Genomic DNA, 12562 nt, shown 5'->3' with positions numbered 1-12562 from the left:
CATTATTATAGCAAAAACACTGCACAAAAACCAATGTTTATACCTACATGTAAGAAAGTAACGTTCCCTATTAAGTAGCATGAAATGAAAACACAAGTTAACTAAAAGTACCATATAACTTTACTTAAGTTCTTAATAGTTTATCTCTGGCTGGTTAGCGACGTAATATTTCTGGTACTGGAAGAATGGCGTGAAACTTAATTCACATGCCTTATCAGACATGAAACTATTAGAATTTGTGCTATTTAGGCTATAATTTGTCCAATCTCATTGGAAAACTCATTCATCAGACACATTTTTCCATTGAACGTTGTTTATTTAATTTGACAGTCAGACGTTCATACAAAGCACCTCTACTTCAATATACATGGGACTAAATCATAACACAAGACAGACTCTGTGATTCTGTAAGAAAGGTAAGAAACCATGGCATGAACTTGTTTCTTAGCCTGGTTGGTCCTCTACCCCCGACCATCAAAATAACCAGCCTATGCCTCATATAATCATCTACTGTCATCTGTGATTAATCACCAATGGATACTGTTACTGAAGAGGAATACAAATGTAAGTCTAGAATTCCAAAAGCATGAAATAATTGTTTAAACAATATATTAGACATTAAGAAACGTAATAGACAATCAAAATCAACAGTGTGTGAAAGGAATGAATCTTTCAAAATGTGCAAATTGAGTGAAACCGATTAACAAGATAACTACGGAAACCACCGCACTTACTCACCACCTTGTTCGCAAGAGTTAATCCTTCTGGACTTTTCTGCTTCATTTGACGCAGTAAACCACCAGATCTTTATCTCTTCCCTTCAGGAACTTGGTGTCTCGGGCTCTTTGAAATGCACTTATTGTGAGTCACTTTGGGGTCGTCGTGGTGCAGGGGTAGAGAGGGTGCGCTGGGAACCGCAAGGTTGGTGGTCCGAGTCCCGGCTCCCCCATGTCCCAATCCGAAGCGCCTAACCTCTAATTGCTCCACGGGCAAAAATGTAAAAAAAAAATTGTATGGGTTAAAAATGTAATGTAAGTCGCTTTGGATAGAAGGTAATAATGTCAATAAATACTACGCTAGGTTGCAGTGTTCTCACAAAGAATAATTTTGATTTTCACAATAACTCCTCTGGGCAGTGACTTTACGAGCTGAAGCAACGCGTAATCACGGAGGCACACCACGCAAAGTGGCATTGGCAGCTTGTGCCGGTGAAAGTGAGCGTTTGTCAGGCACTATGTCTTTTCCAAAGCAGAACCTTTTAGTCTCTCATTTCCCCAAATCACACTTATTGCACCGGGACCTCCTGCAAACCAACACGTGGAACTGCTCACGTCATTTCCCCCTTATCATGTTGGCTTCGTCTGCATCACAGAAGGAGTGGAGAGAGGGGTTAGGAGCTCGTATTCACACACCGCAGGATCGTTATTGATGACAACAGGATCTTACTGGCGTAGTCCTCTGGTGTCATGGGTTGAGCGATGACCTTTCGGAAGGCCTCCAACCACTCCTTCTGCTCCTGCTGCTGCTCGCACATGAAGACAAACTCCCTGTCCGGCGTCTGCAGCGTGACGCCGCAGTGCCACCGGCCTCCTCTGGAGCTCGGCCCGCCGCTCTCTGCAGCGGCGTAGCCGTGGCTCGCCGTGCCGATGAAGACGGCGCCCAACTCAGAAGCATCCTGGTTTCGATGCATAGTCGTCGTATTTTTGTTCCAGAGCACATGTTAGAATTAATGTCAGGAACTCACACATGAATGTAGACGTTTGCTTATTAACGCAGTCGCTTGATGCAAACATCACAGACTCTGTGGAGGGTTTCTGTTATTTACCAGTGGGTTTTTAAAATACAGAAGCTTCCTGTTCATTGAGCACAGTGTGAACCATCTCTTCTTGAAGGGCTCCCGTTGCTGAAAGACACAAACATGAATACACACACACACACACACACACACACACACACACACACAGAAAGAAACACACACAAAGAGAATTCCTTCAATTCATGTTCAAATGCACAAAAATGATAAATGGATGAAATTGGTTTTTGGAACAAACTGAGAGCATAGACGAACCGTTGGCCCGGTTTTCTCCATGTACCCCTCCTTCACACAGCGTCCCGTTATCTGAGGTATTAACTGTGCAAAGAGGCATCTCCGTCAACTCACAGAACGTTGCACTTGGACTTTAACAATCTACACAAGCGACTGATTTCAAAGTTTCGTCTTACGTCGTTGTCTCGAAGAGTGGGATGTTTCCTCTGGAGGTACTCAAGGCGCGTGGCCCGAATGGCGTTGAACAGGGACACAATCACCTATACGGCATCAGATATTGAAGAGCAAATCAGAGGGATATCATCTGCATCCAGTTCACTGTCTGCAGTTTCATACAATTCAGGTTGATTAAGAAACTACTGTATATTTCACTATGACAAACATGGATTAGTGTATGTTATGATTAAAATGCATGTCGACTGTGAGGGCATCCCTTTTGTACTTCTAGTCTTTGAGAAACACTCAACTCTGAAGTGAGGTGTCTCACTAAAACCTTTGGTCACTATGGTAACGGCTCACCTGTCCTTTTTCGTGATAAACAAACAGATTCCTTGTGCGTTTGCCGTTGGCGAAGGAGATTTGCAGACCGTTAGCGTGGTTGATCTTCTCCGGCTGAAAGACTGCGTTAAGATCCGTCATGGAGATTACGGCTTTGGGAAGCTTTGACTTTGGTTTGAAAGACGCACGGGGGGGGAAGGATTTCACCAGATTAGAAACAAAAAGGGTCTTTGTACGCTCATCCAACATTGTGGACTCCACGCCAATGTGTCATAACTCACATCGTCTTTGATAAAGTATCGGAGGGTGAAGTCTCTCCGGGACAGCAGGAAGATCCTCTTTAAAAACTGTTTTTTGTTTTTGCCCTTCTTCCATAGTGTTGACTCAAACTGGTCTGGTTAGATCAAAAGAAATGGAGAACCACTATACTTACAGAATCATGTGTATGAAAATATGTTTATAGGGTGGCATTTGATTACCTGAGCAATAACTTGGCTGATTGTTTTCTCCTGTGAATTCTCTCCTTTCGTACTTTGCACGGATCCATTGATCCTTGAGGACACTACGACAAAACATTTCCATTTCCTCATGGGTGAAAGACAAGTGTGAATAAATAAATACCAGAAATGAAGTAGACCTGCGTGGTCACACTGTCTGCAAGGACAGATCCACCTTATCAAGCAGCCTAGTCTTTGTTCCTCCTTTTGTACCTCCCCACACCCATCCACCAAAAATACACTCTGGCTTTCCCTCCCATTGTGCCCACGAGGCGAACGGAGGGTGAACGGCGTCACTTACAAGCAGTCGTTCTGCTGCGGCCGATAGAAGAAGGCAGGGACGCACTTCTCATACAAGGCCTTGGCTGCAGAATTCCCCCCCTGCCGCATGAACTGAAACCACAAGATGCGAGGGACAGTTCACAATAAAATATGTCTTTCCTCTGGCTGCAGTACTTTATCAATCATTTCAGAGAGTAACTGTTCTAGTTCCCTTAGGAAAAACTTCCAAATGTATTTATACTTTCCAACATGAAAAACAAAGCAAATAACTGATCATACTTTTTTGTCAGCTATTATGTAAAATGAATACAAACTACAAGACGATACCTCTACTAGTGCATCGTCCCAGATATCCAGACGTATGGATTTCACTTTGCTGATATCAGGCAAGTTGCGGTGAATGCCGGAGCAATTCAGGCACACGAATATGCCGAGCGTGTAGGAAGCCCAGTCCGGCTCTGTAAGCAAGGAAACGGAACTGCTAATTATGTGTGTGTGTGGGTGTGTATATATAATTACCACAAGAAAACCGCCGCAACTTCCCCCCCGATTATGAACTATGACGTTGGAGACAGTTCTGTTAACAAACATTACGTGGCCTGATGGCGCAGACTGCTGTTTATAAGTCCACCAACTCCAATGAAGAAAAGCAAGTGACACACACAGAAATCACGTATGATGGTTTACGACAAAACATAATCATTTTGGAAATCAATCAGACAATGTTGGAATAAAGGTACTCACCAGGAATTCCACAGTCAGCACACGTGTTGTTACCAGGCTGTCTCACCAAATTGAGCAGGAATTTGTTATTTCTGTCCAAACTCGCCATGGGGGAAGGTTAGTCCGTGTGACTCCCGATTAAAGAGCCGTCAGGTGTCATCTCCATTCTGAATGTCCACATGAACGCTACGGTGCTGCCCTGCTCCGCAGCAGGTGGATAACATCACTTCTTCTCACTGGCACGGTGGGGCAGCGTTTCCTCTTACCGGCACAGCACCATGGAGTCCATTGTTCTGCACACAAACACAGAGCTCCAGAAATAACAGAGAAAGGAAGTGGAACCAAAGTCTCGGTGTAGCAGGGCGAAAACAAAACACGTTTCTTCGCTATAGGAGGCTTTAAAATAAATACATTCAAGCAAAATAATAATAATAACAAAACCTTTAATAATGTAGGATTCACCGGTTATTGCATGCGTAGTTTTAAAAAGCTCTAAACAAATTCTTATTATACTCAAACCAATTATCATAAGTGACTCTGGCTCTTTAGGACATGACGTTCCTTACCTTGTTTTAATAGAAGTGACCTCATGTAATTTCCGATAGAGCTCCATTCAAACCTGAGCAGGTGTTGCCAGAGGAACCGGTAAAATTTCACTTTTGTGAATCAGTGTGCAAGTCCCGCCCTCTTTTACCGTTTGTTCCGCCTTTGTCTCTGAACTTCTGGTTGCTGAAAACACAAACCTAGGTTCACAATTATATATCAAATAATTAATCTTTCTTTATTAAAACGTAAGGACAGACGTTTTGTATTTTATTGAATCTTTGAATAACACATATTATGATGCCATGAGCTTACAGGCTGCATGAAACAATATTTCTACAGAATCTAATTGAAAAGACTAAATTACCCTAAATTAGGTAACTCTATATTACAACATCAACAACAACAACAACTTTAGTATCGTTATCATTTGGGTTTCATCAGCATCATTCTTTGACAATTTATTTTATTTACAAACGCTGTTTTATCAGGAGGGAAACCCAATTCTACCGGGGACAAAGTTCCACACCGGAACCATTGCAGTACAGCTGTTGTTTCACGCCGTCGGACTTGATCGCGTTGGACAACAACCGAAAGTGCAGAGTTATGCAAACTGTATTATGTTGTAGATAAAACAATCGACCATCTATTTGAATTTAAAATGATGTGGGTCGCCAGGCGACTGCTGTCGTCTGTCGCTCAGAGAAGTATGTTGTGTGGAGACATTTTACTCGTTGTTTGCGCACATTTATACTTTGCGGACTAGCAGTGTGAAGCTAATTTGACATGGCTAGTTTTCATTGCTAAGTTCAACGGAAGCAGCTAACGGTAGTAGTTTTGTTTCAGACAGTTATCTTGAGTTTACGCAGCCTTTGAGTCGGACTGTCCTTCACAGTAACGTTAAGTGAAATGTCACGAGAAACCTCCACCCATCACGTGGGGAGCCCGTGGTGTGACAGCTCTGTATCCCCTCTGACAGCGGTCCGATCTGACCTGCCCGATCCCCTCTTGTCCGTCCCCCAGCAGGGCGGTACGCAGGCCCGCCCGCCTTGTTCCGTCACCCTCGTCACGGCTGCCTCCCGGACCTGGAGCCGCGGTACCTCCAGTGTACGTGTTGCTGGCGCAGCCGGGTTCCCGTGGCCGGTTTTGAGACCCTCAACGCCGCCATCTCCTCCACGTCAGAGCCCTGCGACGAGGACAACCGGTCCCTGGACGCGTGCTACACCTCCGAGCAGCGGCACGCCATCCTGCGGCTGCTCAACACCGCCACGCCGTCGGAGCTGGCCGGCGTGAAGCTCCTGCGGGGCCGCAAGTCGGTCAACATCGTGGAGTACCGGACCAGAAACGGGCCCTTCCCGACCCTGGAGAGCGTGGTGAACGTGCCGCTGCTGAAGCACAAGAGCGCCGTCACGGTGTTCAACTCCATCCTCAACCCCGTGAAGAAGGAGAAGAAGGTGAAGATCCAGTTGGCCAAGTTCATCAGGCCGGAAGTGGACAGGTCCTGGTTGGAGGTGAGCTGCACAAACTGCTGGTTTTCATGTGGTGCCACGTGAGGGGGGACAAGCAGAGACAAAGTCCTGACTTTCAGCCCCTAGAAATAGTTTTCAAAGTTCCACAAAGACGGCATCCTGTATTTCCCTTTTTTGTTCCGCACTCGTCTGCCTCTACACTATAATATACAATAGTATAATTGCAAAGAATCATTTGCTTTGACCACCTTTCATGCTTCTGCTTCTGTCCCGTCAGGATGCCAGTAACATTGTGTCCCTCGTATGTGGGACTAATAAAATCGCCTGGGCTCAAGTGGACCGGGGGATGACGGTGCTGGATTGGCGACAGGTGGAGTGTCCAAATTTCTTGAGGGGAACATACATGGCGTCCGCGTACTTGAATGATGTGAGTACGAATACAAAAGTGAGATTTGTTGAAATTCGTAGGTTTTCCGTTCATAAACTATATTTCTGCTATTGTCCATTTGAGGAACTTAAAGAGAGCCCCATATTCGACTGGCAATTTCATTCTTCCTCCCGTTAGGTTTCAGAGGTGGTGGCCCTCCTCCCACCGGCGGACTTCTACATAATCGAGAAATCCTCCATCTCGGTCCAGAACACGGCCCTGTTCCCCATCATGGCCCACATGAGGACCGTGGAGGCCTTGCTGTTCGCTCTGCTTGAGCCCAGAAACGTGCCCCCAGAGTCCAACATTCCTCCCCGGTGGGGATTTTCGAATATAGAAGACGTCAAAACATTTTTTATTTAGTTTGCGAGTAGTTTTTGACCTCCCCCCCCCTCCTCCGCAGAGTTCTGAACATGATGCGCGCTGCGGTGGGACGTCACTTCGGCCTCATGCTGGGCGAGTCGCGGACCAGCGGCGCGCAGACGGTGCGGCGGCTGATGACCGAGTCGGTGACGCAGAAGCTTCCCCGCTTGCGGTTCCCTCAGGAGCTGCTGTTGAAGCACAGGAATTCCTTCCAGATGGGCAGCAGGAGAGGCGGCGAGGAACTGTGCGACGCTCTGCTTCAGGCTGTGGCTTTCTACGAGCTGCTCAGCGAGTCCTCCAGTTAGCCCACGCCGGGTGCGACCTCTGACCCCGCACTACGCCGGGTGTGACCTCTGACCCCGCACTTCGCCAACCCAGAAAAAAGGAACTTCCTGGATGGCCCTCCGAGCCCCTTTGGGACTAAAGCTGAACGTTTACCTCAAGGAAGAGATTAGGCGCTGACTCGCGCTACATTTAAAGTATTGGATGTTCTTACTGTTACATGTTTGGATCTAAATGCTGTCGGCCATCCTCCCGCCGTTTGTTTGTATTGAGTCATAAAAAGGCCCAGCACATCAAAACAGTCGTAAAAAATAACAATTTACAAAAATATATTATGTTTTATTTCATTTTTCATGATAAAACATAACACATGAAAACACTGTTATCTTAACTGCGTTCAATTTATTTAAAAAGGTGGAGAAAATCTTTATACAGGTGAGCTGACTGGAGTAAAGCAAGGGAGTGGATCAGGTTGTCGAGGAGAAATCTTCTGCCAGCAGTTGAATAGTGGACCTCGAGAGGCCCAGCTGTGTGCTGCTGAGGTACCTCAGACACCTAATGAACATCAATTATTTTAATGCAACATTTTAACCTAAAATTATTGCATCAACTTAGACAATATTAGTTAGATCGGACAAAATATAATGGGTGATTTAGTAGTGCGGTTTAAAATAGACTTCCATCGTCTGCAGCTCTAAACGATAACATTATCAGGCTCACCTGCTGGGCTCTTTCTGTTCCTGCGCACTTTGAAGGCGACAGATGTGTCGGAGGACCGCCATGTAGTCGACAGCGACCGCTCGCCTGCTCCCCAGCAGGCCGAAGGCCGCGCTGCCGAGAATCTTCCTGCTCAGCCCGAACCTCCTCCTGCGCACGCTGGGGGAGCGGAAACAGACGTTAAAACAGACGGCTGACCGCGAACGACCAGAGAAGGAGAGCGGACTCGCCTCGGCGCGCACGGTGCACCGCCGCCGAAGGTTAGGCTCTGTCTTTTTGAAGAGGCGGGCCTTGCGTCTCCCACTTCCTGTCTGCACTTTGCCGCTTTCGTCGACGCCTCCGACATTCTCCAGCAGCACCTGTGACACCCGAGTCCCTCGACGGCCGCCCGGATCTCCAACAGCCCCTCTCGCCTCCAGGTCCCGCCCACCTCGTCGTTGTCCTCGCTCATCTCGTCCAGCGAGCCGTCCGTCACCCCGGCTCCCGTCCAGACGAACGCCTCGGGGCAGCGTGGGCCCGTTGTGGAATCGAGGTAGGACATGAGGTCGAAGAAGTCCGCCAGGGCCTCCAAGCGGCCCGTCACCGCTTTGCCGGCGTTCGCCTCAGTCTCGTCCCCGGATCCGGTGACCTTCTCTGGTGGCAGCGGTGATGATGCTCTTGCAGATGTGGCCGGGACACGCTTCCTTTTGCCGAGTCGAGATGTGTTCTTCCCCCCGGCCTCGATGGGCAGAAGAAGCTCCAGGTTGGAGTACAGAAGAGGAACGTGTCCCCTCCAGCTCTCGGCCAGGAGGCCCAGGAGCTCCTTCATGTCCGTTTCAGCCCAGACCTGCAGCTGGAGGATAAAGGGAAGGATCGACAAATGGTGTTTGTTCGTTTCCATATGCAAGGCGTGAATACTTACCATCAGTAGGTTTAACAGTTGCCGTTGGGTCACGCGGTGGAGCCCCAGCGAGCTTGCAGTGCAGCCTGGGTCGCCTGAGTCGTCTCCTCTTCCAGCAACACTCGGGTCTATTTCGGGGGAAAAATATTCCTGCAGATTTGTTGGGTTTGGAAAAGAAATTCTTGTCAGTCTTTTTTTTCAGAGCAACTCACGGCGCACACGAGAAGGCTCCTCGGGCGAGGCCCCTCCCCCGAGCACCCACAGCTGCAGCTGCAGCAGGCAGCGCCTCACGTCCACCCCGAACAGCCCGACGAGGCCGTGGGCGTCGTCCGACTCCAGCCGCACGCCCTCGGCCAACGCCACCAGCCGCAGGTAGCTGCAGACGTTCACCTTGCAGAGGACAGACGGAGGAAGTTTCACTGCGAGACTACCGGCGCAAACACGAGATAAGCGCGAGCTCCCCGAGGAAAGACTCGCACACGTCCTCCCGAGGTGCACCAGGGCGTGGAGAGAACGATCGGACTCACCGCCGATGGCGTTTTGAACAGCATCTCCTCCAGGCTGCAGTTGAATCTCTCTCTGAATAAAGGATCTGAAGGAGACGTTCATTTTGCATCACAATTTCATCTTTAATTTTGAGTTTCTTCAGGAAATAACACTGTGCATTTACCACTGGTGGTCAGAACGACTGGTCTTTTAGTGGTCGTCATGAAAGTCTTGATGGCTGTGAGGAAACCGACGTCATCATCGAATATGACATCGACCTGCGGGGGCGGGCACATTTGTGTGGTGTGGTATCCGTAATAGGTAATGCGTCTTACAGTGTCGGGGGGGGGGGGGGGGGGGTGTTACCTCTTCAAACAGAATAAGTGACGTTGCCGTCTTTCTGTTCTTCGGCACCGTTTGACCGCAGCCCGGCCGCAGGCCGTCGGGTTCTTCGCCATCTGTTTTTGGACCGCCGAAGTGAGCGCGATCCGCTTTGGCCTTCTTCTTGAAGTAGTCGGCCAAAGTGGCCGCGGGTGCAGTGGTTTTTCCGCTGCGACTGCAGCCGCCGAACCTCTTGGCGGCTCTATTTCTTGAGGTCATGGTGGCGATTTTGGGACGCACCGTTTTTCCTGTTTAAAGAAAAGAACACAAGACAAATGCCTGAGGTGAGGCCTCCGTCACCATGGAAACACCACACAGACCGGACGCCAAAACTATCAAATCAACAGTGATTATTGGGGTTTCAACGAGCTCTGTGAGCACAATCATCAGTCGTACCAGGGAACGTCTCAGATTTAGGAGGGCAGCCGCTGGCGGCGTAGTTGTTGAAGTACGTTGGTGTCAGTGGGTCCTTCCCCGAGACCTCCACCAGGTGGGACTGGGTAGCTTCCTTCAGCTGGGCAAGAACGTGGCGCCCGCTGCGCTGCGAGGAGCAGTTCACCTCAAAGACCTTAAAGCCAAGCTCCTGAGCGCAGGCGTACACCGAGGCGGTCTTGCCCACACCTGCAGGTCCCGTGATCAAGGCGGTGCTGCACGGCGCCGCCTCTCCGGCGTCGACGTCCTCCGGCCCGGCCTCGCCCTGGAAGTCTCCACAGTCCCACGAGTCTGCACGAGAGGACCTTCGTTACTTTTCCACACCCCAAAAAAAAGGGGGGGGGGGGGTTTCCCCGTTGGTCATGGCTCATTAACCCTGTACAGAAGGGCGCCACATGCCAGCTCATACATACGATTGCTGTTTTCTTCTTGTTTCCTTTCGGACATTTTTCTCCTCTCGTCACAGTCTGCTCTTAGTTTCCATTTCTTCAACCAACTGGACGCCATCGAGGAAAAACGATAAATCATGCTCACATTGATTTCAAGTTCACTGCACGAGTGGAAGACAGAAACAACATGAGGAACAAATGAGGAACTGACATTCGCAGTTTGTCCACGGAGGCAGAGTTGCCGATGATTTCACTCGAATGCCGAGGACTGTATTTGTCTGTCCATAGGACGTCCTCCGAACTGGAATCTTTGCAGAAGAGATGGGCGAAGGGAATTTAAATCTCGATCTGAAAAGGCATAAAATCATGTCAATGGGCAATCAAACGCGGGACGGGTTTACCCGTTTGGGGGAGGCCGCAGGTTTTGAGCTCCGGGTGATTCATCGGTCCAGAGCTCGGTTCGCGGCCTGCGGGGTCACCACTTCTCCTCAGTCGGTGAGCGCGACCCAGCTTGTTGCAGATAGACGTCTCCAGGCCAGCCGACGAGTGACAGCGAGCCACCCCGAAGGGTTCCTCCGCAGTGGGACTACACCGCAGACGCTTGGGCTGCCTCTCAGGGCCATCGCTTCCTTGTTTCCTCTTCTCCTGTAGGTCGTTTTGTGGGGACCTTTTAGTTTCTGCTTTTGAAGAAGATAAAAAAGGGGTGCATAACTGATCAGAGATGAACGAGTAAAAGATACAATTAGATCACATTCAGGGTAAAAACTGCTACTAAACCTCACCTGTGGTTCCAAAATCCTGCAGCTTTTCACCTGTGTTCTTCTGCAGAGTGCTGAACACTGTTCCGACTGGAAAGGCTGGGTTGGCTGTTTGGATTTCTTCCAGACAGATGTGCACAGCTGAGGGTGACAGCTGTCCCCTGCAGGAGATATTTACACTCTCTGTCTCACTTCTCACCAGTGGCGCGCGGGGAAACCGCACCGATTCCTGCGGCTTCTCCACCGGCCGATCCGGCCTCCCCTCGCGGCGCCGCTTAGTTTTACCGTGCGGCGTTTTAAGCAAGAAAATTGGCGCGATCTTGACGTCTTTTGGGGGGGCTTTTCTGCAAGAGGCGCCTGCGGCAGCGGCTGTACCTCCTCCCGGTGATGTTCCATCGCCCAAGCAGCTGGACGTCCTCACCTCGGCCGGGCGCAACACATGTTCGCTTTTCTTGCTCCGTTTGAGTTTGTTTTGCATCGCAGAAAAGGTCACAGGTCAGACTTCGGGCTTCTGCGCGCGGCTAACATGGTGACAACATGACGAAAAGAGAACATTTTATCTGACACCGAACGAGGTCGCTTTTAGCGCACCAAGACCTTTGACTTCAATTCATTAAAGCAACAAATACATTCGCATTCTGGGCTTTCAGCCGGTTGGTTTTGCATGAAGTGAAAAAACGCTTCGGAATGACGTTTAAAATGTGCGCGAGGAGTTCGGGTTGTAGCCAAAGATCGTGTATTTATTTAACATCTCAACGAGCCTCTCGTCCAGTTTGACAAGTGAAACGAACCGATTCATATGAAGAAAATCACACAGGACTGGACGTTGTTGCTTAAAGCTGACGGCGTTACAAAAAAATAACCACAATGTACGAGATATTTTGATCTACAATCACAAACTCCGGTCCGCGGTTTTTTCTTTTTGACGAGCAGAATAAAAAGCAGAGTGGTACCTCTGCTGTTGTCACACGCTTTGTCAGAGCGTGTTTTCATGAAGTAAGGTTTGACAATTGCGTCTAAAGGAATTTACATTGGTGTTTGGTGCTTATAATACACATATCTGATTTTATATTTAAAAAATCCAAAAATACACCTTTTAAATGTATTTTTCTCTTTTGTCACAGCTCATCACAATGTCTAAAATGCTCTTTATTCCGACACATCGCAAACCAGTGAAGTCCAACTGGACACACTGTTCTCCAACAGCGAAGATGGAACTTGGATGAGTCTTGAAAGGACACTGCTAGAAGTAGGGGGAATAGACACGTTTGAAGCATTTACATTTTTTGGAGGGAAGGCGGATCAGTCTGCAGACAGTTCCCTCATGGAGACACTTTGTCATGCCTGCACTCTGGTTAATCCTTTTTATTGTCGGTACTCACTAGAGA

The 12562-nt window shown here is 48.7% G+C and overlaps 3 protein-coding genes across 6 annotated transcripts; 1 reads left to right on the top strand and 2 right to left on the bottom strand.

Annotated features, from left to right (window-relative positions):
- Positions 1 to 295: 295 nt before the first annotated feature.
- LOC120824966 (arf-GAP with dual PH domain-containing protein 2) lies at positions 296 to 5776 on the bottom strand. Its single transcript, XM_040186189.2, has 13 exons — positions 5584 to 5776; positions 4614 to 4776; positions 4069 to 4340; positions 3652 to 3782; positions 3344 to 3435; positions 3025 to 3107; positions 2827 to 2939; positions 2567 to 2713; positions 2224 to 2307; positions 2069 to 2131; positions 1826 to 1903; positions 1447 to 1675; positions 296 to 1361 (listed from the first exon to the last, which is right to left on the bottom strand). The coding sequence occupies exons 3-13, from the start codon at positions 4154 to 4156 to the stop codon at positions 1333 to 1335; spliced, it is 1137 nt and encodes a 378-aa protein (XP_040042123.2). The 5' UTR covers positions 4157 to 4340; positions 4614 to 4776; positions 5584 to 5776; the 3' UTR covers positions 296 to 1332.
- tefm (transcription elongation factor, mitochondrial) lies at positions 5023 to 7508 on the top strand. Its single transcript, XM_078080249.1, has 5 exons — positions 5023 to 5297; positions 5614 to 6101; positions 6337 to 6486; positions 6625 to 6803; positions 6890 to 7508. Exons 1-5 carry the CDS (start codon positions 5252 to 5254, stop codon positions 7152 to 7154), a joined length of 1128 nt encoding a protein of 375 aa, XP_077936375.1. The 5' UTR covers positions 5023 to 5251; the 3' UTR covers positions 7155 to 7508.
- Positions 7450 to 12044, bottom strand: atad5b (ATPase family AAA domain containing 5b). Of its 4 annotated transcripts, none has more exons than XM_040186184.2 (13): positions 11199 to 12044; positions 10818 to 11093; positions 10628 to 10724; positions 10441 to 10523; positions 9992 to 10318; positions 9581 to 9843; positions 9399 to 9492; positions 9256 to 9320; positions 8941 to 9118; positions 8750 to 8856; positions 8079 to 8680; positions 7852 to 8007; positions 7450 to 7686 (listed from the first exon to the last, which is right to left on the bottom strand). In XM_040186184.2, the coding sequence occupies exons 1-13, from the start codon at positions 11650 to 11652 to the stop codon at positions 7599 to 7601; spliced, it is 2790 nt and encodes a 929-aa protein (XP_040042118.2). In that variant the 5' UTR covers positions 11653 to 12044; the 3' UTR covers positions 7450 to 7598. The 4 variants fall into 4 exon arrangements, with proteins under 4 accessions (XP_040042118.2, XP_077936373.1, XP_040042117.2 ...); XM_078080247.1 differs by having other exon boundaries at positions 8079 to 8674; positions 11199 to 11885; XM_040186183.2 differs by having other exon boundaries at positions 10818 to 11096; positions 11199 to 11879.
- Positions 12045 to 12562: the final 518 nt, after the last annotated feature.

This window comes from Gasterosteus aculeatus, chromosome 9, assembly GCF_964276395.1.
Source record: "Gasterosteus aculeatus chromosome 9, fGasAcu3.hap1.1, whole genome shotgun sequence".
In the NCBI taxonomy this organism is placed as follows: domain Eukaryota; kingdom Metazoa; phylum Chordata; class Actinopteri; order Perciformes; family Gasterosteidae; genus Gasterosteus; species Gasterosteus aculeatus.
This window is presented reverse-complemented; position numbering and strand designations above follow the sequence as displayed.